Genomic DNA, 27,635 nt, shown 5'->3' with positions numbered 1-27,635 from the left:
GTGTGTGAGCAGGTACACAGCTGATGTTGGGAGTCTTCCTTAATCATGCCACACCTTATTCACTGAGGCAGAGTCTTTCAGCTGGAACCCAGGCTGGCTGATACGGCTACTCCTGCCAGCCAGCTTGTATTGGGGGTCCTCTGACTCCACCTTCTGAGTGGGGGTCCTCTTGCTCCAACTCCACTCAGTGTGACAGTTCACTTCCTGTTGCCTCAAGATGTACAACCCTCAGCTCCTTCTCTAGCACCACGTCTGCCTGCATGCTGCCATGTTCTGCCATGATGATAGTGGACTAAACCTCTGAAACTGTAAGCCACCCAATTAAATGTTTTCCTTTATAAGAAAAAAAAGAGAGAAAATGTCTGTTTCTGCCCCCACATTCAGCTACTGCTAAAAATCTTTAATCAAAACTGCCCCAAAATCAGATGAGTAGATAAATAAAATAAGATGCACATGCACAATGAAATTTTTTTTTTTTTTTGGTTTTTCTGTGTAGCATTTAGTGCCTATCCTGGAACTCACTCTATAGATCAGGCTGGCCTCGAACTCACAGAGATTCACCTGCCCTGCCTCCCGAGTGCTGGATTAAAGGCGTGCGCCACCACCGCCGCGCGGCACACAATGAAATTTTATGTAGCCCTTTATTCTTCAGAAAATGAAGTCATGACATTTCCTGGAAAATGGATGCAAGTGCTAACCATGTGCTAAAGAAAATAAGCCAGACTTAGAAAGAAATGTCTGTCTGTCTGTGTGCGTGCATGCGTGTGCATGTGTGTGTGTGTAAGTCACAAAATGGATCATGAGAGGAACAGAAAAATTGCTATAGAGGTGGATAATAAAGAGAGCATGGATTACATGTAGAAGGGAAAGAGAAGGTGTGACTGTGAGTGAAGAAGAGGAACAGGCTGGGGTGGGGAGAGGGGACAGGGGAGGACACTGAGAGGGAGCCACAGTTGAAGAGAGTACAGTAACACAAATGTATGAAGGCACTCTGGTGACAGGCCTGTGAGATGGCTCAGTGGGTAAAGATGTCTGCTGCCATGCCCGATGACCCGAGTTCAGTCCTTAGGACCCACATGGGAGAAGAGAAGAACTGACCTTCACAGGGTCTCCCCTGACCTCCACATGTGCACCATGGCATGCACGTGAACCACCTTAGGTAACGGTAATAAAAAGACATGATGATGAAATCGCATATGCTTTATGCTGACCTACTGACCTACATGGTTAATGTGAATAAAGGAAGGAAAACATGCTTGAGTCACTCAGGTTATTTATGTATGTTTTCATTGGGATGCAAAATCATGGGATTAATTGTGACATTTTCACATGTACAAACCACTGAGCCTTGCTACTATTCCCTCTCTGAACTACCCTCCCCCATCTCCCCTCTCTACCTCTCTCTGGTCCTCCTTTCTCCTTCTCAAATAGTCCCCACTCTGCTTTGGTGTCACAATATATAGAGTGAAATCTATATTTGCACATGACAAAGTATGTGACCTTCATCTTTCTTTTCCTGTTATATTCCCTTGTCCCCTTCTCATACTCCTATTCCTCTCCTGTCATGATCCCTCTTCTACTTTCTTGCTATATGTATATGTATATACATACATACACACACACACACATACACACATATACATGCATGCATTAGAAACTTCACTTGTTAGTGTGATGAGATACTCTACTAAATCAACTTAAGGAAGGAAGGGTTTATTTTTGCTCACAGTTTGAGGGTCTAGTCATGGTGAGAAGTCATATTACTGTGGCTATGGCAGGCCGTCATGTTACATGCATACCCATAATGGTAAATGTTGATGCTCAGGACCACAGATAATGGGATGATGCTGCCCACAGTTAAGGTGGGTTTTCCAACCTTGCTTTACCTAATCTAGAGGATCCCACATGAGCATTCTTTTTTTTTATTAAAAAAATTTTATTCATTTTACATACTAATCAAAAGTTCCCCTCTTTCTTCCTCCCTCTCCTCCAACCTCCCCCGCCCCAACCTACCCCATTCCCTCCTACAAAAAGGTAAGGCCTCCCATTGGGAGATACATTTAGTAGAGGTAGGTGCAAGCCCCTCCCCCTGCATCAAGGCTGTGTGAGATGTGCCATCATAGGTACTGGACTCCAAAAAGCCTGCTTATGCACCAGGGATGGATTTGGATCCCACTGCTAGGGAGCCCCTTAAACAGATCAAGCTACACAACTGTCTGGTTATATAGAGAGCCTAGTCTAGTCCCATGAAGGCTCCACAGCTGTTGGTTTAAATTTCACAAGTTCCCACTAGTTTGGTTTAGTTGTCTCTGTAGGTTTCCCCATCATGACCTTGATGCCCCCCTGCTCGTAGAATCCCTTTTTTCTCTCTTCAACTGGACTGCTGATGCTCAGCCCAGTGTTTCACCATGGATTTCTGCATCTTCTTCCATGGATTACTGGAGAAAGGCTCTATAACAGTTAGGGTATTTACCAATCTGATTACTGGGTAAGCCAGCTCAGTCACCCTCTCCACAATTGCTAGTAGTCTAATCTGGGGTCATCCTTGGGGATTCTTGGGAACTTCCTTAGCACCCAGTTTCTTCCTATCCCCATGATATTTCCCTCTATCATGTTATCTCTTTCATTGCTCTCCCACGCCATCCCTGTTCCAGCTTGACCATCCCATTCCCTGATGTTCTCATTCCCCACCCACTATCTTCCATTGCCTACCCTCATCCCCAGTTTACTCATGTGGATCTCATCTATCTCCCTTCCCAGGGTGATCCATGCATCCCTCTTTGGGTCCTCCTTGTTAGCCAGCTTCTCTGGAGCTGTGGATTTTAGTCTGGTTATCCTTTGCTTTACATCTAGTATCCACTTATGAATGAGTACATACCATGTTTGTCCTTCTGAGTCTGGTTTACCTTATTCAGGATGATATATTCTAGTTCCATCCATTTGCCTGCAAACCTCATGATGTCATTGTTTTTCTCTGCTGAGTAGTATTCCATTGTGTATATGTACCACATTTTCTTTATCCATTCTTCAGTTGAGGGGAAGCTAGATTATTTCCAGGTTCTTCTTATTATGAATAATGCTGATATGAACATAGTTGAGCATGTGTCCTTGTGGTATGATTGAGCATTCCTTGGGTATATGCCCAAGAGTGGTGTAGCTGGATCTTGGGGGAGAATGATTCCCAATTTTCTGAGAAGCCACCATACTGATTTCCAAAGTCACTGTGTAAATTTGCACTCCCACTAACAGTGGAGGAGTGTTCCCTTGCTCCACATCCTCTCCAACATAAACTGTCTTCAGTGTTTTTGATCTTAGCAATTCTGACAGGTGTAAGATGGTATCTCAGAGTCATTTTGATTTGCATTTCCCTGATGACTAAGGATGTTGAGCAGTTCCTTAAATGCCTTTCAGTCATTTGAGATTCTTCTGTTGAGAATTCTCTGTTTAGCTCTACTATTTTTAATTGGATTGTTCGGTATTTTGATATCTAATTTCTTGAATTCTTTATATATTTTGGAGATCAGCCCTCTGTCAGATATGGGTTGATGAAGATCTTCTCCCATGCTGTAGGCTGTTGTTTTGTCTTATTTACTGTGTCCTTTGCCTTACAGAAGCTTCTCAGTTTCTTTGAGGAGGTCACATTTATTTATTGTTTCTCTCAGTGTCTGTGCTACTGATGTTATATTTAGGAAGTGATCTCCTATGCCAATGCGTTCAAGACTACTTCCTACTTTCTCTTCTATCAGGTTTAGTGTAACTGGATTTATGTTGAGGTCTTTTATCCACTTGGACTTGAGTTTTGTGTATGGTGACAGATATGGATGTATTTGCAATCTTCTACATGTTGACACCCAGTTATGCCAGCACTATTTGTTGAAGATGCTTTCTGTTTTCCACTGTACAGTCTTCTTTGTACAAAAATCAGGTGTTCATAGGTGTGTGAGTTATTGTCAGGGCCTTCAATTGGATTCCATTGGTCCACATGTCAGTTTTTATTCCAATATCAAACTGTTTTTATTACTATAGCTGTAGGGTAGAGCTTGAGGTCAGAGATCGTGATGCCTCCAGAGGTAGCTTTATTGTACAGGATTGTTTTTGCTATCCTGTGTTTTTTGTTTTTCCATATGAAGTTGAGTATTGTTCTTTCCAGGTCTGTGAAGATTTGTGTTGGGATTTTGATGGGGATTGCATTGAATCTGTAGATTGCTTTTAGTAAGATTGCCATTTTTACTATGTTAATCCTACCTACCCATGAGCATAGGAGATCTTTCCACTTTCTGATATCTCCTTGAATTTCTTCCTTCAGAGACTTAAAGTTCTTGTCATACAGGTCTTTCACTTGCTTAGTTAGAGTTATCCCAAGGTCTTTTATATTATTTGTGGCTATTGTAAAGGGTGATGTTTCTCTGATTTCTTTCTCAGCCCATTTATTGTGGGGACCTGCCCCACCAGGAACTTAGGTCACCTGTGAAGAGGTGGCTTGGAACCGAGGAAAAGGCAAGTGCTCGCTGCTTGCCTGTTCCCCAGACTCCCTCTTACCCGGAGACAATCAGACCCAGTGGGGAGTCAAGTCAAGCAAGAACTCCTTTATTGATGGGCAGTACGTCTCTTTTATACCAGAAAACCTCAGAACCCTAGGAGGGGGTGAAGGAACCAACCAATCATTTTAAAGGGCACCCTATTTACAAGTTGTTTATGTCCTGACACTATCTCATGTTTTTTTAGTATCTTATCTTAGCATAAATAACTTGAGCTGACTTTCTTTCTCACCATTTGTATCCACTCTCTGTGTAAACACCTTAAAGCTTAAACTCTATTTATCTGAATTTATCTCGGCACCCTCTTTGCAGCCCATGTATGCCCCACAATTTATCATTTGTATATAGGAGGACTGCTGATTTTTTTGAGTTAATCTTGTATCCTGCCACATTACTGATGGAGTTTATCAGCTGTAGGAGTTCCCTGGTAGAATTGTTGGGGTCACTTATGTATACTATCATGTCATCTGCAAAAAGTGAAGGTTTGACTTCTTCCTTTCCAATTTGTATCCCCTTGATCTCCTTTTGTTATCTTATTGCTCTAGCTAGAATTTCAAGTACTATATTGAATAAATACCTCATGGGCATTCTTAGAGACTAACCTTAGGTAATCCCTCACAGGCATGATCAAATGCTTTTTGCTGAGGTCATTCTAGAACCTTTTTTTTGGGGGGGGGGTTGAGACAGGGTTTCTTTGTAGCTTTGGAGCCTGTCCTGGACTAGCTCTGTAGGCCAGGCTGGCCTCGAACTCACAGAGATCCACCTGCCTCTGCCTCCCAAGTGCTGGGATTACAGGCATGTGCCACCACCGCCTGGCACATTCTAGAACCTTTGAAATTGACAATATTAATCACATACATTTATATATAGTTCTATAAATATATTCATACATAAATATCTCTTTCTCTGTAGCGATAATGCCCGCGCTACTACCACCGGTTCATCATGTCCGAGCGAGGGGCTGTGGATCGAAAAATAGAGACAAAAGACAGCAGGTCATTCACCTCAGCAGAATGCCGAATGTCCAATGCCATTTATTGAAAGAGGAAGGAAACCTTAAAAACAGGCTTACAGCACAATGGGAGAACCCCAGAGGGCAGAAGTTCGCTACCGATGTTTACAATCTTGCATCTAAGCTGTTAATGCCCAATATGCAGGATACACAAGCAAGGAACTCCCCTTAAGCATTCAGGAGGGTGGAAACTGGCAGGGAATTAGGGAGGACGTAGGGAGGACATCTGATCAAGGTCAGCAAGCAGGCAACAGCTTACTCAGTATGGGAGGAGGCCAGCGCCCTACATCTGTGTGTGTGTGTGTGTGTGTGTGTGTGTGTGTGTGTGTGTGTGTGTGTGTTTCAGGGATGAACTCTGGTTGCCAGGCTTACCTAGCAAGTGACTTTCCACCTGAGAAGTACAGCCAGCACTGAGTTAATCCCTATCAAGTGCTTGATATAGTACCTGGCACCCAGTACATATAGACGTACTTGTTGGGTGGTGACTGTCCACATAGGGTTCATTATTTTTCTTTCATTCTGGACATGTTTCTATAAACCAGTGCTTCTCAACCAGGGTTGATCATGGCTTCAACTTTGCTGGCTCTACCCAAGGGACGCGTGCTGGTGGCACCCAGAGTGCAAAGGCCAGGCCTGCTGCTGGCTGCCCTAGAATGCACAGGCAGGCTCTACAGTCAATAGTCATCTGGCCCCAGATATCAAATGTTTTGAGGTTGAGGCATCATTGTACATGTATTCAAGTGTATTCAGCCTTGCCAACCAGATGACTATAGCTATTTGGGTTGATTTTGAGTTGTTTATTACATACACACACACACACACACACACACACACACACACACACACACACACACACACACACACCACACCACACCACACCAGCACATCTATGGAGGTCAGAGGACAACTTTCAGGAATAGGTTCTGTCCTTCTATCATGTGGGTCCCAAGGATTGAACTCAGATCATCAGACTTGGCAGCAAGCAAGTGACCCATCTCTCTGGCCCTGCTGTAAGTTAGAGATTTAAGGATTCTTCTGGTGGAATCTTTCTTTAGGATCTTCTAAGTAATACAATAGATCTTGCCCTGGAGAGTCTAGAAAAGAACACCCAGCCTTGACATCTTGATTTCAGCCACTGAAAGCCATGTTGCTGCCCTCTGCTGGCCTCCACGGGCATTGCATGCATGACATAATGGCATAAAACGCTTTTCAGAATGGATTATTTTGTTACAGCATTCCTAGGAAATGGACATTTAGGTTGATACTGATGGGAAACATGTTCTCAGGGAAGAAATGGAATGTTGGTGAGCAAGAAACATGCCAGAGTCCAGTGTGGGGAGCACAGACATCCCTACATAAGGGAAGCCAGCCTTTGAGCTTAGCAGTAGATTCTTGGGATCAGGGAGGGTGATGAGGGAGCTCCCGGCAGGTACCGAGTCTCATGAGTCATTCTCTTGCAGGGGTGTGTGTTGGGCAAACAGACATAAGTGGGGACAACGGTAAGCATCTCTTCATACATCTCCTACTTTAAATTGTTCCCAGGTAGCATGACAATATGTCATACGCAACTGAGTTTTGCTTTCTTCCAGAGCCCCCTTTCAAGCCCATCCTCCGCATGTGGCCCAGTTCTGTGGTTCCCACCAGGGGCAATGTGACACTGCGGTGTATCACTTCTACACGAGATGTAAAGTGTGTTATTAAAAAGGGAGGCACTTATTTGGATCCCAGGACCACGCAAGTTTTGACAACACAGACATCTAATTTACTTGTCATTAGTGGATGGACAGGTACAACTGAATTCCTTCTCACAGAGTTACAGCAGAGTGATGCTGAATACTACAGCTGTGAATGCTCCAAAAATGAGGATCCTGATGCAATGTCCAGTGATGCAAGTCTACTCTTAGTCACAGGTGAGACGGGCCTTCCTTAGAGTGACATGTGTCAATCTATGAAAGGAAGAAAGGGAGGGAGAAAGGGCGATCACCTTCAGAGCAGTTGGCGAGGGGAGGAATTGACAGCGACAGAAATGAATACTTTTACTTATTGTTTCATTTTTGTATGTGTGTGTTGTGCATGTGTGTGTATGCCTGTGTGCATGTGTGTGGGTACCCTTGGGTGTGGCTGTGAATGCACATATGTGTGCATGCATATGAATTCTAGAAGTCATCAGTTGTTCTTCCACCTAATTCATCAAGGGTAGAACTCAAAATCAAATCATGGCTCCCAAATAGGATTACTTTTGGTACCCAGCTTGTTCTGGAGGATCCCCTGTCTTGGCCTTCTGAAGCTGTAGTTACAGGCAGGCCACTCACTTAAAAATTATGTGGGCCATGAGGATAGAAACTCTGGTCCTCATGCCTGGGTTGTATAAGGATAAGAAAGAATTAAGATTGTAGGAAAAAGGAGATATGAGAATTTACATGACCTCAAAGAGCTAGTGCAGGCTTTCTTTAATGTCACAGGGGTGTGGTCTCTAGTCCTGTCCATGCCATGATCAGGGCACAGGACCTGGTCACTCAGTGAGCAGAACATAGATGACATGATTTAAGCTGAGGTTTCGGTAGCTAGGGATAGAGAAGGTGAAGATATATTTCTTTGGGCACCATGTGATTGTTTGGTGTGTGTGATGACCCACCTGTAACTCCAGCTTCAGAAGAGACAGGGGATCCACAGGGTGGCTGGCTAATGAGAGTAACCATATTCAGGAGCTATGATTTGGTTGTGTGGTCCTGCCTTGGTGAATAAGGTGGAAGAGCCATTGAAAATGATTGTGAACATCACCCTCCAGATTCCACATGCATGCACACATGTGAGGTTAGCTGCTTCCTTAGATAGGCTGGTTTCCAACTTCAGGGTCTTCGTATCATCCTACAATCACCCAGTGTCTGGGAGAGGGGGTCAGCTGCTTTTCTTCTGCAGTCCCCAGATAGCTGACTTCCTGGAACTCACTCAGCTCAGGGCCGTGGCTCCCCCGCTCCAGGAGAGTTCTTTTGGACAGCAAGTACTCTACCTGTTGAGACATCTCAACCTTAATAATTTAGTTTTAACTAAGAGCTGAAGGAAGGAAAAAGGTTTCCAGTTTCAATTGGGCTTGATCTGGCTCATTACTTTGATCCCAATACTCAGGAGCTAGAGGTACATGAATCTCTGTGAGTTCAAGGCCAGCATGGTCTACATAGTGGGTTCCAGGACAGCCAGAGATACACAGTGAGATCAGATCCAAGTGGGAGAGATCAGGCGTCATGAGAACAAGGGTGGGAGTGTAACCCAGGCCTTCCTCAGCTGATCACAGGATTCTTCTCTCTCAGGACATTTACCTAAGCCGTCCCTCCAATCTCACCAGTGGAGCAAAGTAACAGCAGGAGGGAATGTGACTCTGTACTGCCAGAAGCCAGATAATATGACTGAGTACACAATGTTCATGCTCCTGAAGGAAGGCATTCCATCACCTGTCCAGGTTCAGAGTTCAGAAAGCAACAGAGCAGACTTCTCACTTCATAATGTGACAGCCACAGACACAGGAAACTACAGCTGTGTCTACCACCAGAAAGAAGCCCCTTTCTGGGCCTCACACCCCAGTGATCACTTTAAGATCTTGGTGTCAGGTAAGTTTTAAATATTCTCTTAAAAAACTATTTTATTAATGTCTATAGAGATAAAAGACATTGTTAAGGGGCTAGATTAAGCACACTACTGTTCTTGCAGAGAACCAGAATTCAGTTTTCTGTACTCACACCAGGCAGCTTGCAACCACCTGTGACTCCAGCTCTCCATGGGATCTAACACTGTCTTCTGGCTCTGAGGGCACCTAAACTCATGCGCATTCCCATATTCAGGCACAATAGACCTCCCCACACACATACACTTATAACTAATGAAAATCAGTATTACATGGAAATAAAACCACAATTTCAAAGAAATTATTTATATAATTTTGCATTCATTAAGACTTGCTTTATGGCATTTATGTGGCATTCTTTTCCTGAGTAGATGCAAAACATTTGAGCGCGCGCACACACACACACACACACACACACACACACACACACACACACGCACACAGAAGACACAAACTTATTCACCCCACAAAGGGAGCCCCGGGACCAAAGAAACAGTTGCTGTAAATGTCCAAGTTGGAGAACTGATGGGTTAATATTGGGGTTACTAGGAAGCATGGTATAGGGGGTCTGCTCTCACTTTTCACCCAGGGCACTCTTCAGCAGGGAGAAGTGAGAAATTTCCACTTCTTAATTTTTCAAAGAGCCTCTCAGGCACCTCAGATAGACTGAGGTCTGTGTTAGGTTGTTCTCCTTGATTATTTCTTTCTTTACCCTTCATGGAGATATGCTTTCCATCAAGCATACTGTCTTAAGCTGGAAGCTATTAAGAAGAAAGTTGTCCATTCTTGACTCTCAGCCTCTGGCAGGAGTGGGTACTGAGCTTAACTCAGCTCTGGCCCAGGTTCCTATTGAGCTTACAATCACCCACAGCAATCTTCACAGCTGCCACCCCTCCTATTACAGGAGTAGAGGGTGATAAAGATGGAATATCTTCTTTTGGAATTGGTTTTAAGGTGTCTATAACAGCCTTAGCTGTGCCAAGCCCTTTTTTAAAATCAATAAACTTGATGAAAACTGAATCAGATAAACTACTTCAAACTTAAAGATTCCCTTAGCGTTTACCAAACTCTGGTTCATTAACATCAACATAATTCTAGTATAAATATTACTATGTATATTTACAACTCTCTCAACTATTATCACTATACATATTTACACTTTTTGCAAGCTTACATTAAACATTTAGACTCACATTCAACATTTACACTTCTTACAAACTCACATTCAAAGGGAAACGTTTATAAACTTTAGCACGTTTTTAGAAGAGATTTCTTAGAACTATTTACCAAATTTATATTTAAGAGGAAACTATAGAACTCTTAGAAAGACTCTCTTAATACTACTAACTTACACTAGAAAGAATCTCTTAGCAGAACTTAGCAAACATCTAGAAGAGATTTTTCTTTTCTTTCTTTTTTCTCTTTCTTTCTTTCTTTCTTTCTTTCTTTCTTTCTTTCTTTCTTTCTTTCTTTCTTTTTTCTTTCTTTCTTTTCTCTCTCTCTCTTTTTGGGAAGGAAAGGGTTTATTTGCCTTATACTTTCAGATCATAGTCCATCATCGGAGGAAGTCAGAACAAGAACTCAAGCAGGCAGAGAACCTGGAGCCAGGAGCTGATGCACAGGTCATGGAGGGGAGCTCCTCACTGTCTTGCTTCCCACAGCTTGCTCAGCCCACTTTTAAAAAAAATTTTATTTATTTTATTTTACAATACCATTCAGTTCTACATATCAGCCACGGGTTCCCCTATTCTCCCCCTCCCCCCCCCTCCCCTTACCCCTAGCCCACCCCTCATTCCCACCTCCTCCAGGGCAAATCCTCCCCCGAGGACTGCGATCAACCTGGTAGACTCAGTCCAGGCAGGTCCAGTCCCTTCCTCCCAGCCTGAGCCATTTCTTTTGGTTTTTTGAGACAGGATTTATCTGTGTAGTTTTGGTGCCTGTTCTGGATCTCACTCTGTAGACCAGGCTGGCCTCAAACTCACAGAGATCCACCTGGCTCTGCCTCCTGCATGCTGGGATTAAAGGCATGCACTTCCCAGCTTAGAAGAGATTTCTTAACACCTAAGAAGAGATTTCTTTTTTTATGAAGAAAAAATTTTCATTCATTTTACACACCATTCAGCAGGCCTAGTACTGTCCCATGCAGGCTCATGAGTTCCCACTAGTTGGTTTGGTCATCTCTGCAGGTTTCCCCATCATAATCCTGATGTACTTGCTCATAGACATCATCTTCTCTCTCTTTGATTGGACTTCTGGAGATCTGCCTGGTGCTTAGTTGCTGATCTCTGCATCTGCTTCTATCATTCATTGGAGAAAAGCTCTGTGATAATAGAGTATTCACTGGTCTGATCACTGGGGTAAGCCAGTTCAGTTCAGGTACCCTCTACATTATTTCTAGTGGTATTATTTTTTGTGACTTCAAAATTTTATTTACCTCTTACAAATTTTAATATTTTTATTTCCTCTGTCATATTAGCATTTTAATGATAATTTGTCATGGAGATGCTCTTTTCTGATATGTCTATTCATAACCTGGTGTTTTGATATCTATTTTCTTCCCTAAGTTTTAAATATATTTTACTGCCATCCCAGTGAATAGATTTTTTATACCTTTTTTTCTGCCACAGCCCTTTCTCCTGTTCCACAGATTCTGATATTTGATATGTCTGTTGATCTCAGTTTTGTGTGTGTGTTGAGGGAGGGCTATCTTTCACTCCATTTATCCTGAGGTGATGGGATCCATTCCTCACCACAGAGTGCAACCACTGATCACTGTACTTTTCACAGTCCAAGGCTCCTGCTGCATCAACTTCTCAATATATCTGCACCTGGCAGACATGTCTAACACAGGGGCTGGGAATCAAACTCACGTCCTCTGGTAGAACAATACAAGCTGTTAAACACTGAGACATTTCTCTAGCCCTGTCTTTTTGTTGTTCTTGTCATTGATATAACCCACTAAGTACAATTATGCTGCCCCTATGTGCATTGGTGTTGTGCCATCATTGGAGCATGGGAACATCCAAGTGGTCATATCCTCAAAAAAGATCACCCTCCCCACTACTCCTGGCAACTATCAGCTGCCAACAGCCACTCAGTAAGTGGTGGGGTCCAGAGATTGTTTACCCATCTATGATAAGGTTTTGGCTGACGTGATCTTGTGCAGGTCTAGTTCAGGCAACCATAGCCGTTGCATGTTCATCTCTGTAATAGTTGAGTCATGTCCAGAAGACAGCATTTCACAGCATGCCTTCCCATCCTTTAGCTTTTACACTCTTTCTGCTTCTCCCTCTTCTATGATGCTCCCTGAGGTTTGATGATGGTAGTGGTAGTGGCTATGGAAGTGATGGTGGTGGCAATGGTGGCAGTGATGGTGGTATTGGTGGTATGATAATGGTGGTGGTAGTGGTACTGGTGGTAGTGGTGATGGTGTTGGAGCTGAGGATGGTCCTGGTGCTGGTGGTGGTGGTGATGATTGTGGGTGGGTGTGATGGTGATGGTAGAAGTGATGGTGGTGGTGGAGGTAATGGTTTGTTGGTGGTAGTGGTGATAGTGGTATGGATGTCCCTCTTACTCTCAGCACTCAGATAAGTTCTGCATTGCTCCATTGACTGCTGCCAATGGCAAAAAGAAGCTTTTCTGATCAAAGTTTCATATAATCCCATCAATCATTTTAATTTTTCTTTCTTTTACATTTTGGCTATTTTCCAGCATGTATTCTATAAACCAAGTGCAAGCCTGATGCCTCTACAGGCAAAAAGGGTGTGTCACAGGCTCTGGAACTGTAGCAACAGGCGATTGTTAGACACCATGTAGGTACCTGGGTCCTCATGAAGAGTGGCTAGTGCTTTAACTCCTCTGCAGACTCTCCAGCCCATCTTTTATGATTTCTAATGTTCTTCCTCTTTTTAGGGTAGAAGTGATTCTTTGATACCTGATAGTTAATATTTCTGGTGTCACTCATCTAATCCTTCATCATGCCTTGAAAATATCTATCCTGATGCATGTCACCTAAAGCAATGACCAGTCGTGATAGCAGGGTTACCCTGTTCCAAGAGATTTTCCAGACAACTCCCAGGCATATGGAAGGCATTTGTAACATCAGGAAGGAGCCAGACTCATACTCAGTCTGTAGCTATTACCCAGTGTCCTACATAGCTCTGTCTTTCCCTGGAATGAAGAATGGAACCTAGACACAAAAACCAAGGCCATAAGTGAAGTGACAGGAATAAAAAAATTGGGGATAGAATGATATGAGAATGGAAGGAGTTATGGGTTTTAGGGAACCAAGAAGCTCTGAAGCATTGGGAGTGAAAGCAGAAAGGTGGCAGAAGAGAGTCTCAGGAAACAAAGGAGGTGTTAATTTGGCCTAGAGCCAGAATCCAGCTGTAGGAGCATACAAACCCTGACTGTGTGAACTTGGGCTCTCTCAGCTGGAACTTCTGGGGTGCTCCTCAGAACCAAGATGGGAATCACGTGACTCTCAGCAGTACTTGTACATCATTTATAACTGTTTTGCAGATCTGAATGATGGCAAAACAAAGAGAGATGAAAAGTGATTCAACCACACCCAATCTGAGCTTTCATCACAAATGTTCCCTATTTCCTTCCTGGGCTTCCTGGGAGCAGGTGGATGTGATAGATAAAGACAGATTTTTTTATTTCTCTCCAGATTTCCTTCCCAAACCCAGCCTCAGTGCTTGGCCCAATGCAGTGGCATCAGAGAACAGCAACATGACACTGAAATGTGTGAGTCCCATGCCAGGCATACGACTTGTTCTCAGAAAGGGAGATAAAATTTTGGATTCTAGGCTTCCACATCACTTGACAGAGGGGACGGCTGAGTTTCGTCTGACTAATCTTCGGCTGAGTCATGCTGGACATTATACCTGTGAATACTATTTAAAGGAGTCCCCCGATAAAATCTCACCTTCCAGTGATGTCCTAATACTATTGGTCACAGGTGAGGAGAACCTTCCTCAGTCAAAAATCAGTGATTTTCAAACAGGGATGATCATGTGCCCTAGGGAATGTAGTTTGGGACAAAAGAGACATCACCTGAAGCTGATGAGATGGCTCAGGTGGGAGAAACTTTGTTTGTCAAGTCTGCCAACCCATGTTTTATCCCAGAGACCTACATGATGGAAGGAGAGACACCCACAAGTGGTTCTCAGACCTTCACATTCATGACAGCCTGTACCCTGTCCAATAAGTAAATAAAATATAATTTTGGAAGAAGTGTACCTCTAGAGCAGTTAAGGAAGACATGATGTGATAAGGACAAAACTGATTACCTCAGCTTTCCTCAGATCCGTGAGAGTAAAATAAAAATCTCTGTTCTACACTCATAACACACAAGAATGGCCCTATCAACAATAAGTAAATGGAGAGAAGGGCTTACATGGCTTTATTGTGTATAACCAAACTATCAGACTCTGGGAGAGAGGGACCACTATCATTAATGTGTAACCTCTGCTGAGCCCAGTGGTCATCAGTAGATTGCTCCCAACTCATGGCCACACAAATGGTCCTGGGTAGTCTCAGTGGGTCCCCAAACAAAATGAATAGAAGTGAACATAGTAGAGATTTGTGGAGATGAGGAGTGTGTTAAGGAGATGGGGTGAAAATAGTCAGTATGTACTGTATACATGTGCAAAATGGTCTACAAACAAATATAATTAATAAAAATACATCTGTTGAGATTCAGGATCGACCATGGGAAAGTTTCAGTATGCAGAAAGGGTGAATACAGGACACTAGGCTTGACCACTTCCCCTTGGCTCTTGTTCCTCTTACAGGGGACTTGCCTAAGCCTTCCCTCCGAGTCCAGCACTTGGGTCGGGTCACCACAGGAGAAGTGGTGAAGCTACAGTGTCAGAAGCCACACAATTCAACAGAGTTGTCCCAAATGTTTGCTCTGCTAAAGGAGGGAAATTCATCTCCCATACAGCCTCTGACTTCTGAAAACAACACGGCAGAATTCACCCTGCAGAATGTGACAAGTCGAGATGCAGGGAGGTACAGTTGTGTGTACCTCCAGGCAGAAGCCCCTTTCAGGACCTCCCATCCAAGTGATTATCTTGATATCTCAGTGGCAAGTAAGTATTCCATTTCCTCATCACATTTACCCCTTCTTCTCTCTTTAAAAAAGACCTATTTTATTTTTGAAAATTATGTATATGTGTATGTCTTTATGTGGGCAAATGCATATGAGTGAGGAGCACACAGAGGCCAGAAGGGGGCATTGTTTCCCCTGGAGCTGGAGTTACAGGTGGTTGTGAGTTGCCTGATGCGGATGCTGGAAACTGGAATCAGATCTTTGCCAATGCCTATATATTTAAATGTTTTCCTCTAGTATTTTCATTTTCAGTTCTTAAATTAAAGTCTTTGATTCATTTGGAGTTGATCTTTTTGAAGGTGAGATATAGGGATCTAGTTTCATTCTTTGTGTGGGAGTCCTAATTTCCCAGCATTTGCTGAAGAGGCCATCTTTTCTTCAGTGTGAACTTCTGGCATCTTTGTTAAAAAGTGTCTGCAACCTTGTGAGTTTCTATCTGGGTTGTCTGTTATGTTCCATTGATCAATGTGTCTGTTTTGTGTTACTAACACACTGAAATAGCCTTTCTTGAGTACAACTTAGATTTATAATGTTCCAGGCGCTCAGATGCTAGGTGAAGCTCTGCTATGCTCAAAGACCACATATCATTTTTGGTCTGGGACAGATGCTGATCTTCCCTGGATTTCTGTGTTCTGTGTTCTCCTTCAGTCTATGTTTTTCTCATAGGACTAACCCTTACAGTATCAAAGGAAATGGAGGGGGAAAGGAGTTGAGTAAAATTATAGAAATGAGATAAAGAAAACAGGTGGTGGTGATGGTGGCAAACTTCTAATACCAACACTCACAGATAGGGGGATTTCTGAGTTCAAGGCCACCCTGGTCTACAGAGACAGTTCCAGGACAACCAAGGGTATGCAAAGATACCCTGTTTTGAAAAACAAACAAAAAAATTAGATAAATACAAAATAAACAAGGGAGGAGAGTTAAGGAAGTGTGGTGCTTTGAATGAAATGGCCCCATATATTCAGACATTGGAATGCTAGGTCTCCAGTTGATGGAACTGCTTGGGAACGATCAGGAAGTGTGGCTTTGTTAGAGAAGGTATGTCCCATAAGGTGGACTTTGAGGTTTCACTGTCTTGAAAATGGAGAGAGAGAGAGAGAGAGAGAGAGAGAGAGAGAGAGAGAGAGAGAGAGAGAGAATAAACAATGGAGAAGAGGTAGTCTGGTGGTTTGAATGAGAATGGCCCAGTAGATGGAATGGTTTGGGAAGGATTGGGAGGTGTGGCTTTGTTAGACAAGGTAGGTCACAACAGGTGGACTTTGAGGTTTTAAAAGCCCACGCAATTCCCAGTCAGCTCTCTCTGCCTCTTGTTTATGAGTCAAGATGTAAGCTCTCAGCTACTGCTCCAGTACCATGCCTGCTTATTGTCATGCTCCCCACCATGATGGTCATGAACTCTAACTCTCCCATACTCTGAGCACAAAATTAACATTTTCTTTTATGAGATGCCTTGGTCATGGCTTCCTATCATAACAATAGAAAGCCTAGTCAAGATGGTCAGAATCTTAGTTAGCCTTGATTGTCAACTTACTCCAGCCTAGAATCATCAGAAATAAGAGGTCTCAGTTGAAGAAATACCTAGGTCAGATTTGTCTGTGGAAATGTCTGTGAGAGATTGTCCAGATTATTAGTTGATATATGAGGCTCTATCTTACTTCGAGTGACATCACTCCTTAGGTAAGTGGTTCTGAGTTGTATATAAAGCAGCTGAGAAAGAGCTGGAACCAGCTTGAATACAGGGTTTCTCTTTTCCTTTTAAAGATTTATTTATTTTATCTCTGTGAGTATTTTGTTCAGATGTATGTCTGTGCACTACATTTTTGTTAGGTTCCCAAGGAGATGAGAAGAGGGTGTTGGAGCCCCTGAAACTTTAGTTTTGAGTGGTTGTGAGTTGCATGTGAGTCTGGGAGTAGCACCCCGGCCCTCTGGAAGAGCAGCCAATGCTGTTTACTACTGAGCCATCTCTGTGGCCCTTCTCTGTTTTCTATTTTCAGGTTCTGCTCTGACTTATGTCGACAATGGATTGTAACCTGAATGATGAGATAGACAGTTTCCTCCCTAAAGCTGCTTTTTATCAGAATATTTTCATCATAGCATAGAAAATAAAGTACAATAACAGAATGAATACGTAGAAAATAAGGTTTAAAAAAACACGTCACTTCAACTCTCATAAAATAATACATTTTCTGCTCAGAATGGAAAGCTGCCCACCACCAATGTTTAAGTGCATGGAAGAAAATTAAAACCTGTTGATCCTTCTAGGGAGAAAGGATGCTCATTACAAACAGTGTTTATTATCTTCTCTCTTTCAGTGTCCCCAAGTGCCTTGTCAAAATGTTACACCAAGATTAATCTCATCAGGTTGGGAATGTCTGCCATGTTTGTGATATTTATGGCAGTCTTCCTGGCTGAAGCCTGGTACAGCCAGAGAGTGTCCCCAAGCAGACTCAGGTAAAATAACTGAGATTTTCCCTATTTCATGCCAGTTGGGTAGTTATGAAGAGTGTTTGACCACCAAATTAGTGGAACTATAACTGAGAATAAAAATGACCAGATGTAATAGTGTATGCCTTTATTTCCAGCTCTTAGGAGGCAGAAGTAGGTAGATCTCTATGAATCCAGGATCAGCTATGTGTACATAGTGAGTTCCAAACCAGTTAAGCCTACATTGTAAGACCCTGCCTTCAAAAACAAAAAACAAATGCAAAAACAAATACAAATAACAAAACAATAAAAAATAACAAATGATGCCCTGATATAATTAGGATTTATTAATTTTACATTAATCAACAGGGGATAAAATTAAGCATTTAATTATATATTAAGTAGCTACACTAATATTTAAATAATTACCACAAAGTACGTAATGAACCTACTTATGAAAAATTTACTTGTTATACAAAATTGCCATTAACCAATATGGTCACCACAACTGTACTTTTGATCATTATGTGAAGTTATCTAAAAATCAGGCTTTACTGTGAAGACTTCTCATAGTTTCCACATGGCCACTGATATAATTTTATATTTTATTAAGCAGTACAATGTCATTTCCAATTAAATGGCAGGTGAGGCCTCCAATTTGAGAAACAAAAAATTTCTCATGGAGCTGGAGAGAAGTCTGAGTGGTTAAGAGTGTACTGCTTTCGTAGAGAAGTTGAGTTTGGTTCCGAGGGTCCAAAAAGTCTAGCTCACATCCACATGTAACTCCAGCCCCAGGGGATCAAATGCTTTCTTTTGGCCTCTGCAGCCCCCACTCCATCATGCACATACCTATTCCCCCACACACATTTAAAAAAGAATGAATAGTATCTTTTTTAAAAGCACCTTCTACCTACTGTAGCTTTCAAACATCTCAAGTTGGAGTGATGGGAAGTTGGGGTGGGGACACTCAAGAGTAGAACTCATGTTTGGAGACCCTAAAAGGTTAATTTTGAAGCAGTTGGCATGACTTAGTGGGTAAAGGCATTTGTTTCTAAGCTTTACGTCCTGAGTTTGATCCCCAGGATCCACACAGTAGAAGAGAACCAACCCTCACAAGTTATTCTCTGACTTCCCCACACATAATATGGCACCCATATATGGTCACACACATGCATGCACACATGCACATGAAATAAATAAAATATGACAAAAGAGTTAATATTTCTCAATCAATTCAGGTCTAATATTCTTTCCCCACAGGCCCTGCAGCTCCCCAGCACCACCATGAACCCTTGGTCAAGGTCACAAGCCGCTCTTCTGTTTTCTATGAAGCCTGCACTGCCAGCTCTCTGAGAGCTCTCCAGACATGGGATGGCAGCTCTGACCCTTCATTCTTCCCATGGCACAGAGGACAGAACTGGGCACAGATGGAATACTTCACTGATTAACAATTGCTACACTGAAACTACAGTAGTATTTCTCCCTATAAGATAGGGCATGCTGCCTAGATCATCAACCAAAACCACAGACTGTGGATCTGTTTCTGTGTATGTGATTGTGTTAGCATGATCTATAAGGCTTTATTTGATCACTCCTTAAGAATGGATTTTGTTTACCTTCTCAGGTATCCTTGGCTCAATGTATGCCAATTACGTATATGTACATTTATGAAGTATATATTACATGTATCTTCTATACAATAACTTTTAATGCTTCTGATAAGTAATTAGGTTGATGTTTTGTTCATTTTATATGTGCACATGTCTGTGTTCGTACATGCATGTGTGCATGTGGGACTAGTATCATGTGTCTTACCTTTACTACTTGCCATTGTGTTATAAAAGATTTGTTTTTATTTTTTATTTTATTTTATTTTATTTTATTTTTTTTGTGTGTGTGTGTGAGTGACTTATGTGCAAGTTCCCCCTGTGTCCAGAAGAGGGCATCAGATCCCCTGGAGTTAGAAATACAGGCAGTTGGGAGAAGCTTGATAATAGATGCTGGGAACTGAAGCTAGGTCTTCTGGGAAAGTAACAAGTGCTCTTAACTACTAAGTCATCTCTCTTATTCTCCATCCCTCCATCTTGTTTTTGAGGCAGGGTCTCTCACTGAACCTGCAGGTCACTGATTTGCATAGACTGTCTGGACATGAAGCCCCAGAGATCCTTCTATCTCACCTCTTCCTGGTAAGGGATTACAGGGACATGCTGGTACATCTGACTTCTTATGTTGGTGCTGAGGGTAAGAACTCAGGTCTTATGCTCTTGAGGTTTCAAGGAGAAGCAAGAATTCCATAAAGAATGAGACCTGATGGAGGACATTTGTGTTGCCTTCTGGCAAAGAATCTAGCTACATTTTGATCATGTCCTGAAATTTTGTGTAAGCCTGAAATGAAAGTAGAAGACTTTGGAAGAGGAAACTTCAGATAGCATGACATTAGGCTGTGATGTGAGGTTATTGCTCATTGATTTTAGCCAGATAATAACAAGAACAAAAAGTTAAACAGAAGGAGGAATGTGAGGTTTAAAAAGGAAAACAATATGAACATGGTTAAAGTTGTACATAGTTTTGTCACCCAGATACTTGGGAGGCAGTATTTGAATGCTTACACAGTGTGCACCAAGCCTTTGCTTCAAGCCCCAGAACTACAAGACCTTTATTAATTAAAAACTTAAGTTGTAGAGTGAGTGCTAAAGACAAAGCAGAGGTAGTTGTCAAAACATGGTATGCACTCACTAATAAGTAGATACTAGAGGTAAAGCAAAGGATAATCAGACTACAACCCACAGCTCCAGAGAAGCAAGGAAACAAGGAGAACCCTAAGAGGGAAGTATGGATAACCTTGGAAAGGGAAAACAGAGGAGATCCCCATGAGTAAAGTGGGGATGGGGGGCAATAGAGGAGAGGGGATGGGGGATGAGAACGTGAAGGAACGAGATGATTGAGCTGGGGGAGGGACAGAGTGGGAGAGCAATGAAAGAGATACCTTGATAGGAGACATTATGGGGTAAGGGAGAAACCTGGTGCTAGGAAAATTCCAAGGAACTCACAAGGAAGATCTCAGATTAGACTACTAGCAATAGTGGTGAGGGTGTCTGAACTGACCTACCCTGGTAATCAGATTGGTGAATGCCCTAACTGTCATCATAGAGCCTTCATCCAGTAACTGATGAAAGCAGATGCAGAGATCCACAACCAAATACTAGGCCGGATTGTGGGAGTCTATTTGAAGAAAGGGAAGAGGGATAATATAAACAAGGGGAGTCAAGGTCATGATGGGGAAATCTACAGAGACAATTGAACCAAGCTCATAGGAACTCACAAACTTTAGACCAACAGCTATGGAACCTGAATGGGACTGGACTAGATCCTTTGCATATAGAACACAGTTGTGTATCTGGATCTGTTTGAGGGGCTCCTGACAGTGTGATCAGGCTCTGTCCCTGGTTTCATGAGCTGGCTTTGTGGATCCCACTACCAATTGTTGGACACATTGTTCACCCTTCATGCACCAAGGAGGGGCTTGGTCTTGCCTCAACTGAATGTACCAGGCTTAGCTGTGCCCCCATGGGAGAATTTACCCTATTGGAGGAAGGGGTGAAGAATGAGAAATGAAAGGCAGGGGTTGGGGAGAAGGAGGAGGAATGAGAAGGGGATCTATGGTTGGTATGTAAAATGAAGGGAAAAAAAGATTGAGTTGTTCAAAAGTTCAGTGCTTTTAAAAAGTAGCCCAGCACTGTGTACTGAGACAATAGGAAAGGGCAAGACCCTCTCTATCAAAGACTGAAGGATGCAAAAATATAAATTCATTTGTAAGGCTTTCATTTGAAAAAAAAATCCTTTAAAAAATGCCTGGCTCCAGAGAGTCTTCAGCATGCCCTGCTGTAACAAGGAATCTTTGAGAAGTGTTTTGCTGCATTCTTTAACCAGGCAGTCAGAGCCAAGCAGAACCGTGGTAAAAGAGGGCTTGTAACTGCTCAAACTGTAAGCAGAACTTAATATAATCCATATGGGTGCAAGTTTTGCAGAGATGCAGAATGCAATAGCTACAGGTTCATGGAGAGTTATACCAAGAATCACAGGAAAAAAGCCAATGAGGCCAGATAGTATGTAGAATGGTCAGATTCTCAGCAGAGAGTCCCTGAAAGGCCAGTGAGTTGAGCTATAAAAGTAAATCCTTATGTTCTCATCCCCCATCCCTTGTCCTCCATTATCTCCCCTCACCCCTAGTTTGCTCATGTGGATCTCATCTATTTCTCCTTTGCTGGGTGATCTATACATGCCTCTTAGGGTCTTCCTTGTTTGCTAGCTTCTTTGGAGCTGTGGGTTGTAGTCTGGTTATCCTTTGCTTTACATCTAGTATCCACTTATGAATGAGTACATACCATGTTTGTCCTTCTGAGTCTGGTTTACCTTATTCAGGATGATATTTTCTAGTTCCATCCATTTGCCTGAAAACCTCATGATGTCATTGTTTTTCTCTGCTGAGTAGTACTCCATTGTGTATATGTACCACATTTTCTTTATCCATTCTTCAGTTGAGGGGAAGCTAGGTTATTTCCAGGTTCTTCCTATTATGAATAATGCTGCTATGAACATAGTTGAGCATGTGTCCTTGTGGTATGATTGAGCATTCCTTGGGTATATGCCCAAGAGTGGTGTAGCTGGGTCTTGAGGTAGGTTGATTACCAATTTTCTGAGAAGCCACCATACTGATTTCCAAAGTCACTGTGTAAATTTGCACTCCCACTAACAGTGGAGGAGTGCTCCCCTTGCTCCACATCCTCTCCAACATAAACTGTCTTCAGTGTTTTTGATCTTAGCCATTCTGACAGGTGTGAGATGGTATCTCAGAGTTGTTTTGATTTGCATTTCCCTGACTAAGCAATTAGTTGAGCCATTTATTAAGCAATTAGTGGTCCCATTTATTAATTGTTGCTCTCAGTGTCTGTGTGCTACTGGTGTTATATTTAGGAAGTGATCTCCTGTGCCAATGCGTTCAAGACTACTTCCTACTTTTTCTTCTATGAGGTTCAGTGTAACTGGTTTTATATTGAGGTCTTTGATCCACTTGGATTTGGGTTACATGCATGACAAGATATGGATCTATTTGCAATCTTCTATATGTAGACATCCAGTTACACCAGCACCATTTGTTGAAGATGCTTTCTTTTTTCCATTGTATAGTTTTGGCTTCTTTGTCAAAAATCAGGTGTTCATAAATGTGTGGGTTATTGTCAGGGTCTTCAATTCTATTCTAGTGGTCCATGTGTCAGTTTTTATGCCAACACCAAGCTGTTTTTATTACTATAGCTCTATATTAGGGCTTGAAGTCAGAGATGGGGATGCCTCAGGAGGTGGCTTTATTATACATGATTGTTTTGGTTACTCTGGGTGTTTTTATTTTTCCAAATGAAGTTGAGTATTGCTCTTTTCAGGTCTGTGAGGAATTGTGTGGGTATTTTGATGGGAATTGCATTGAATCTGTAAATTGCTTTTGGTAAGATTGCCATTTTTACTGTGTTAATCCTACCTATCCATGAGCATGGGAGATCTTTCCATTTTCTGATATCTCCTTGAATTTCTTCCTTCAGAGACTTGAAGTTCTTCTCATACAGGTCTTTCACTTGCTTAGTTAGAGTTATGCCTAGGTCTCTTATATTATTTGAGGCTATTGTAAAGGGTAATGTGTTGATGTAATCAACAGTCTTATTAAATAAGAAACACAGAAACAATGTAAAAGAGAAAGCCCAGAGGTCAGAGCTCAGAGCTAAAATCTCACCCTTCTGCCTGCGGTGTCCCAGCTTCCCGAAAGAGAGCTATATCCTGTCTGTTTGGTTTTTTTATAGTATGTTGTTCTGCCTTCTCATTGGTTGTAAGCCCAAACACATGACTGCCTCGTCACTGTCTGAATGTACAGCCCCCTAGGTCTTAAAGGCATATGTCTCCAATGCTGGCTGTATCCCTGAACACACAGAGATCTATGGGATTGAAGGCGTGTGCCACCACTGCCACACTCTGTCTATGGCTCTAATAGCTCTGACCCCCGGGCAACTTTATTTATTAACATACAATCAAAATCACATTTCAGTACAATTAGAATACCACCACATTTCCCCTTTTCAATTTTAATAAAAAGAAAAAAAAGCAAAAGGTTATAACTAACAAAAGAAAAACTATATACAAAAGTGCAATAACTATATACAATATATACAAGTAATAAATACCTAAACAGGTATTTGACAAATCAGAGAAATTAATTCCGTTATCTATCCTATTTTGGTAAATCCAAGATGTATCTAATGCACTTTCTATCCTAATTAATTTTCAACTATAACTAACTAATCTTCAACCATAACTAACTAATCTTCAACTCCCTCAGAGACCCAAGAAGGGAATAATATTAGCTAACAAAAATAAAAACAGGAAGTGCATGCAAGCAACTTCCAAAAAATTTTGTGAGTTGACAGAAACAGCCAGCTGCCTGGATAGTCACCTGAGGTTTCTCCGCAGTGCTGGGGCATCATCTTCAGCCTATAGGCTTAGTGTATCTGACAGACTCATTTGTGAAGTAGGATGTACACAAGGTCAACAGTTCAATCTCACATTGGGTGAGAGCAGTCTATGTACCAGAAACACCTGAATTCCACTAGTGTCCTGTCATGATTCAGGATTTTAAATTCTGGAAATTGTTGACAGTTTTTAAATTCAGCTGTCCATTCTTCTTGGCTGTGTATATATGGCTTCATCTCAGCATCCCCTTCTTCTCCACATCCCTCTATTAAATGCCAGTCTACTTTCGAGAGGCATGAACTTTCAGCTGCTGTTCCATTGCATAACAGAAGTCATCGGCCCTCTGCCTGTTAAGCTGCCTTTGAAGAAAAGGGCACCGTACCTTTTCCGGATGTGAAGGCCACTTCAGGGATGGGGCCATATTGTCCTAGCCTCAGAAGATGCCTTTTCATAAAGCCATAACCACACTTGTGTTGGCAAGAATCAGTAGTCCCTTGTTTCATGTTCTGTCTGTCCATTTTGTCCTGTTGATTCGAGGATACTTTGTTGTCCAGTGGCTAACTTTTGCCACAATGAAAGTTGACCCCATATGCAGTTTCTTCAATGCCCATATTTTCTCTGAAGTAGATTGGTACTGCCAGGAGCCGACATGTCTCAAAAAAGAAAAATTTTCTAAGTTATTAAAACATTTTTTTTTTTTATTTTTTAGTAAATTTATTTTACAACATCATTTAGTTCAACATAATAGCCACAGATTCCCCTGTTCTCCCACTCTCGCCTCCCTCCTCCTCCCCCCACCCCATCCCCATTCCCACCTCCTCCAGATCAAGGTCTCCCCCGAGGACCGGGATCGACCTGGTAGACTCAGTCCAGACAGGTCCAGTCCCCACCTTCTAGACCGAGCCAAGTGTCCCTGCATAGGTCCCAGGATTCAAGCAGCCAACTCATGCAACGAGCCCAGGACCCGGCACCAACACACAGCTGCCTCCCAAACAGATCAAGCCAAATGACTGTCTCACCCGTTCAGGGGGCCTGATCCAGTTGGGGGCCCCTCAGCCTTTGGTTCATAGATCCTGTGCTTCCTTAAATGCCATATTCTGTAGATCTCTGAACGGTTTGAAGATGACCTGTCTAAAACATCTCTGCTCAATTTTTAAAACATATCTAATATGACTACAAGTTCTATTGTAATGTCTAACTACTAACTTTCATTTCTTTATATCCTAATAGTTGGTAATAATAACATTCAAGGATCAGAAATTTGCATTACATTGTTAAATGAATGGTATAAATACAATTAGAAATATACATATAGAATTTTCTAACAATATCAGTTTCAAATTTGTAAACAATAGAAAACAATCCAATCCAATGTAAAGTATTTAAAACTAGTAATTGTCTTTTTCTTTTCTTTCTTTCGTTTCCTTCCTTTTTTTAAAATAAGAACCTTAAATCTAATCTCCTTTGCTTAGCCTTTTTCCTAACCCTTGACAACAACTTGTAACCAACCCCCCTAAATACTGAAAATTATCCCAGACCCAAAACCCATTAAAAAGACCAAAAAACCACCCGCCCCACACCACCTCTTTGGGAATGTGGGCGTTGTATTCTTAAAATTGCTTCTTGCTGGGTATGGGCGAAGTTTTCTTTATCCTGAAAGAAAAATTTTAGGTTAATTGTCAAATTCTAGGAGAGGTAACTATATCCTTCATTATCCAGTCTGTGTATAATGCCAAAGTTCAGGGTTTATCTCAAGTCCTTATTCAAGTAGTCTTTGAGACTGGATCATCTCAGCTAGTCATCTCAAAATTGCTCTGAGCACCTTGTAGTTCAAAGCTGATCTGTGGATGATGTTTGTCAGCTTAATGATATTATTATTGTCCATGTGGAATTGTTGTTGTTGTGGGGCCCCATCTTCTTTCTGGAGACTTCAGTTGATGTTAGGCCTGGCTGTGATTTCCTGCAGAAAACTGAAAAGAGACTTGAACACAAAAACATATATATGCAGCTAGCCTTTTTTCTAGAATTAGTTAGTACTCTATATGACCATTCATATCTTAACAAAGTTTTAAATGTATATATATATTATATATATATATTAATCTTGTAAATTTTGATATAAAATTTATACTTTAAGAAAAGTTTAAAGAATCAGAATAGAATCAAAAGAGTTGAGATTAGTAATAGAATAGTCCCTTAATTAATTTTGTCTTTGTCTTGTACCATAGCAGAAGATGGCTCTTTTATTCTTGCATGATACAGGGAGTTTGCATTTTCCTTTTAACAACATGCTTGAGTTTAAAGAAGGAGAGAGTCATTCTCCAACTCCAAAGTCAGCTTTAAATTTTAATTGAACTGGGACTATTAGAAGACCAATAGTGTTAAATCTTTAGAGAAAAGCAGAAACAAACATTTAGGAAGACATAAAATTTTTTAGATAATATATACCCATACATCGTTTCATTCTGTTTCTTGGGATAGGTGATTTGTCCCTTTTCTTCAGTTGTCTCATTTGTCCAGTGTTCTTCAAATTCCTTAACCTTCATTCTCCTAAAAGACAAAAACAAAAACCTTTCCGCAAGACTAATTTTGGGGATGTTTCCTTTTGACAAGTTATTATCTGATTAAATGAAAAGGCATGTTTTATTGATACAAGTTAGTTTAAATTGGATGTTCATGCTGGTTGATGAACTATCACCTCCTCTAATTAAGAGGTTTCTCTTGTTCAAATCGAACCTTTATCAATTTTGATGGTACCCACAGCTTATCTTCTCCTGTAGAAACAAAAGCAAAACCTCATCCCCAATGTAATACATACCCTGGTTTTCATTCTGAGGTCAGCACATCCTTAAAGTATATAGGCTGATTTAATTCTGTAGTTTTTTCTATTATCCAATGTCTCTCTGCAGCTGTTGTTCCTTTCTCATTGGCATTCAGAAAATTCAAAGTTAGAAGAGCATTATGCAGTCTATTTCTGGGGGGTTTTGTTACCCATTTCTGTTTATTTAGCATATCCTTTAGAGTTCTGTTTGATCTTTCTATAACTGCTTGACCTGTAGGATTATGTGGTATGCCTGTAATATGCTTTATATTGTAATAAGCAAAAAACTGTTTCATTTTAACAGAGACATATGATGGAGCATTGTCAGTTTTGATTTGTGCAGGTATACCCATGATGGCCATAACTTCTAGCAAATGAGAGATTACAGAATCAGCTTTTTCAGAACTCAAAGCAGTTGCCCATTGAAATCCTGAATAAGTATCGATAGTGTGGTGTACATATTTCAATTTTCCAAATTCTGCAAAGTGAAACATGTCCATTTGCCAGAATTCATTTCTCTGAGTACCCTTTGGGTTACATCCTGCTGGTAATGGCGTTTGATTGTAGAAGGAACAAGTAGGACATTT

At 41.6% G+C, this 27,635-nt stretch overlaps 1 protein-coding gene across 1 annotated transcript; it reads left to right on the top strand.

Annotated features, from left to right (window-relative positions):
- Positions 1-7,105: 7,105 nt before the first annotated feature.
- LOC119086759 (T-cell-interacting, activating receptor on myeloid cells protein 1-like) lies at positions 7,106-19,574 on the top strand. The gene is made up of 6 exons (XM_037199848.1): positions 7,106-7,460; positions 8,859-9,155; positions 13,842-14,132; positions 14,968-15,267; positions 17,603-17,741; positions 18,975-19,574. The coding sequence occupies exons 1-6, from the start codon at positions 7,106-7,108 to the stop codon at positions 19,000-19,002; spliced, it is 1,410 nt and encodes a 469-aa protein (XP_037055743.1). The 3' UTR covers positions 19,003-19,574.
- Positions 19,575-27,635: the final 8,061 nt, after the last annotated feature.

Source organism: Peromyscus leucopus, chromosome 1 (assembly GCF_004664715.2).
Source record: "Peromyscus leucopus breed LL Stock chromosome 1, UCI_PerLeu_2.1, whole genome shotgun sequence".
In the NCBI taxonomy this organism is placed as follows: domain Eukaryota; kingdom Metazoa; phylum Chordata; class Mammalia; order Rodentia; family Cricetidae; genus Peromyscus; species Peromyscus leucopus.
This window is presented reverse-complemented; position numbering and strand designations above follow the sequence as displayed.

Bases quoted from the DNA above. Each gene is read 5' to 3' on its own strand.
- LOC119086759 (XM_037199848.1), top strand. From the start codon at position 7,106: ATGTCATACGCAACTGAGTTTTGCTTTCTTCCAGAGCCCCCTTTCAAG. The intron at 7,461-8,858 runs GTGAGACGGGCC...CTTCTCTCTCAG, and splicing joins AAGTCTACTCTTAGTCACAG to GACATTTACCTAAGCCGTCC. The intron at 9,156-13,841 runs GTAAGTTTTAAA...ATTTCTCTCCAG, and splicing joins CTTTAAGATCTTGGTGTCAG to ATTTCCTTCCCAAACCCAGC.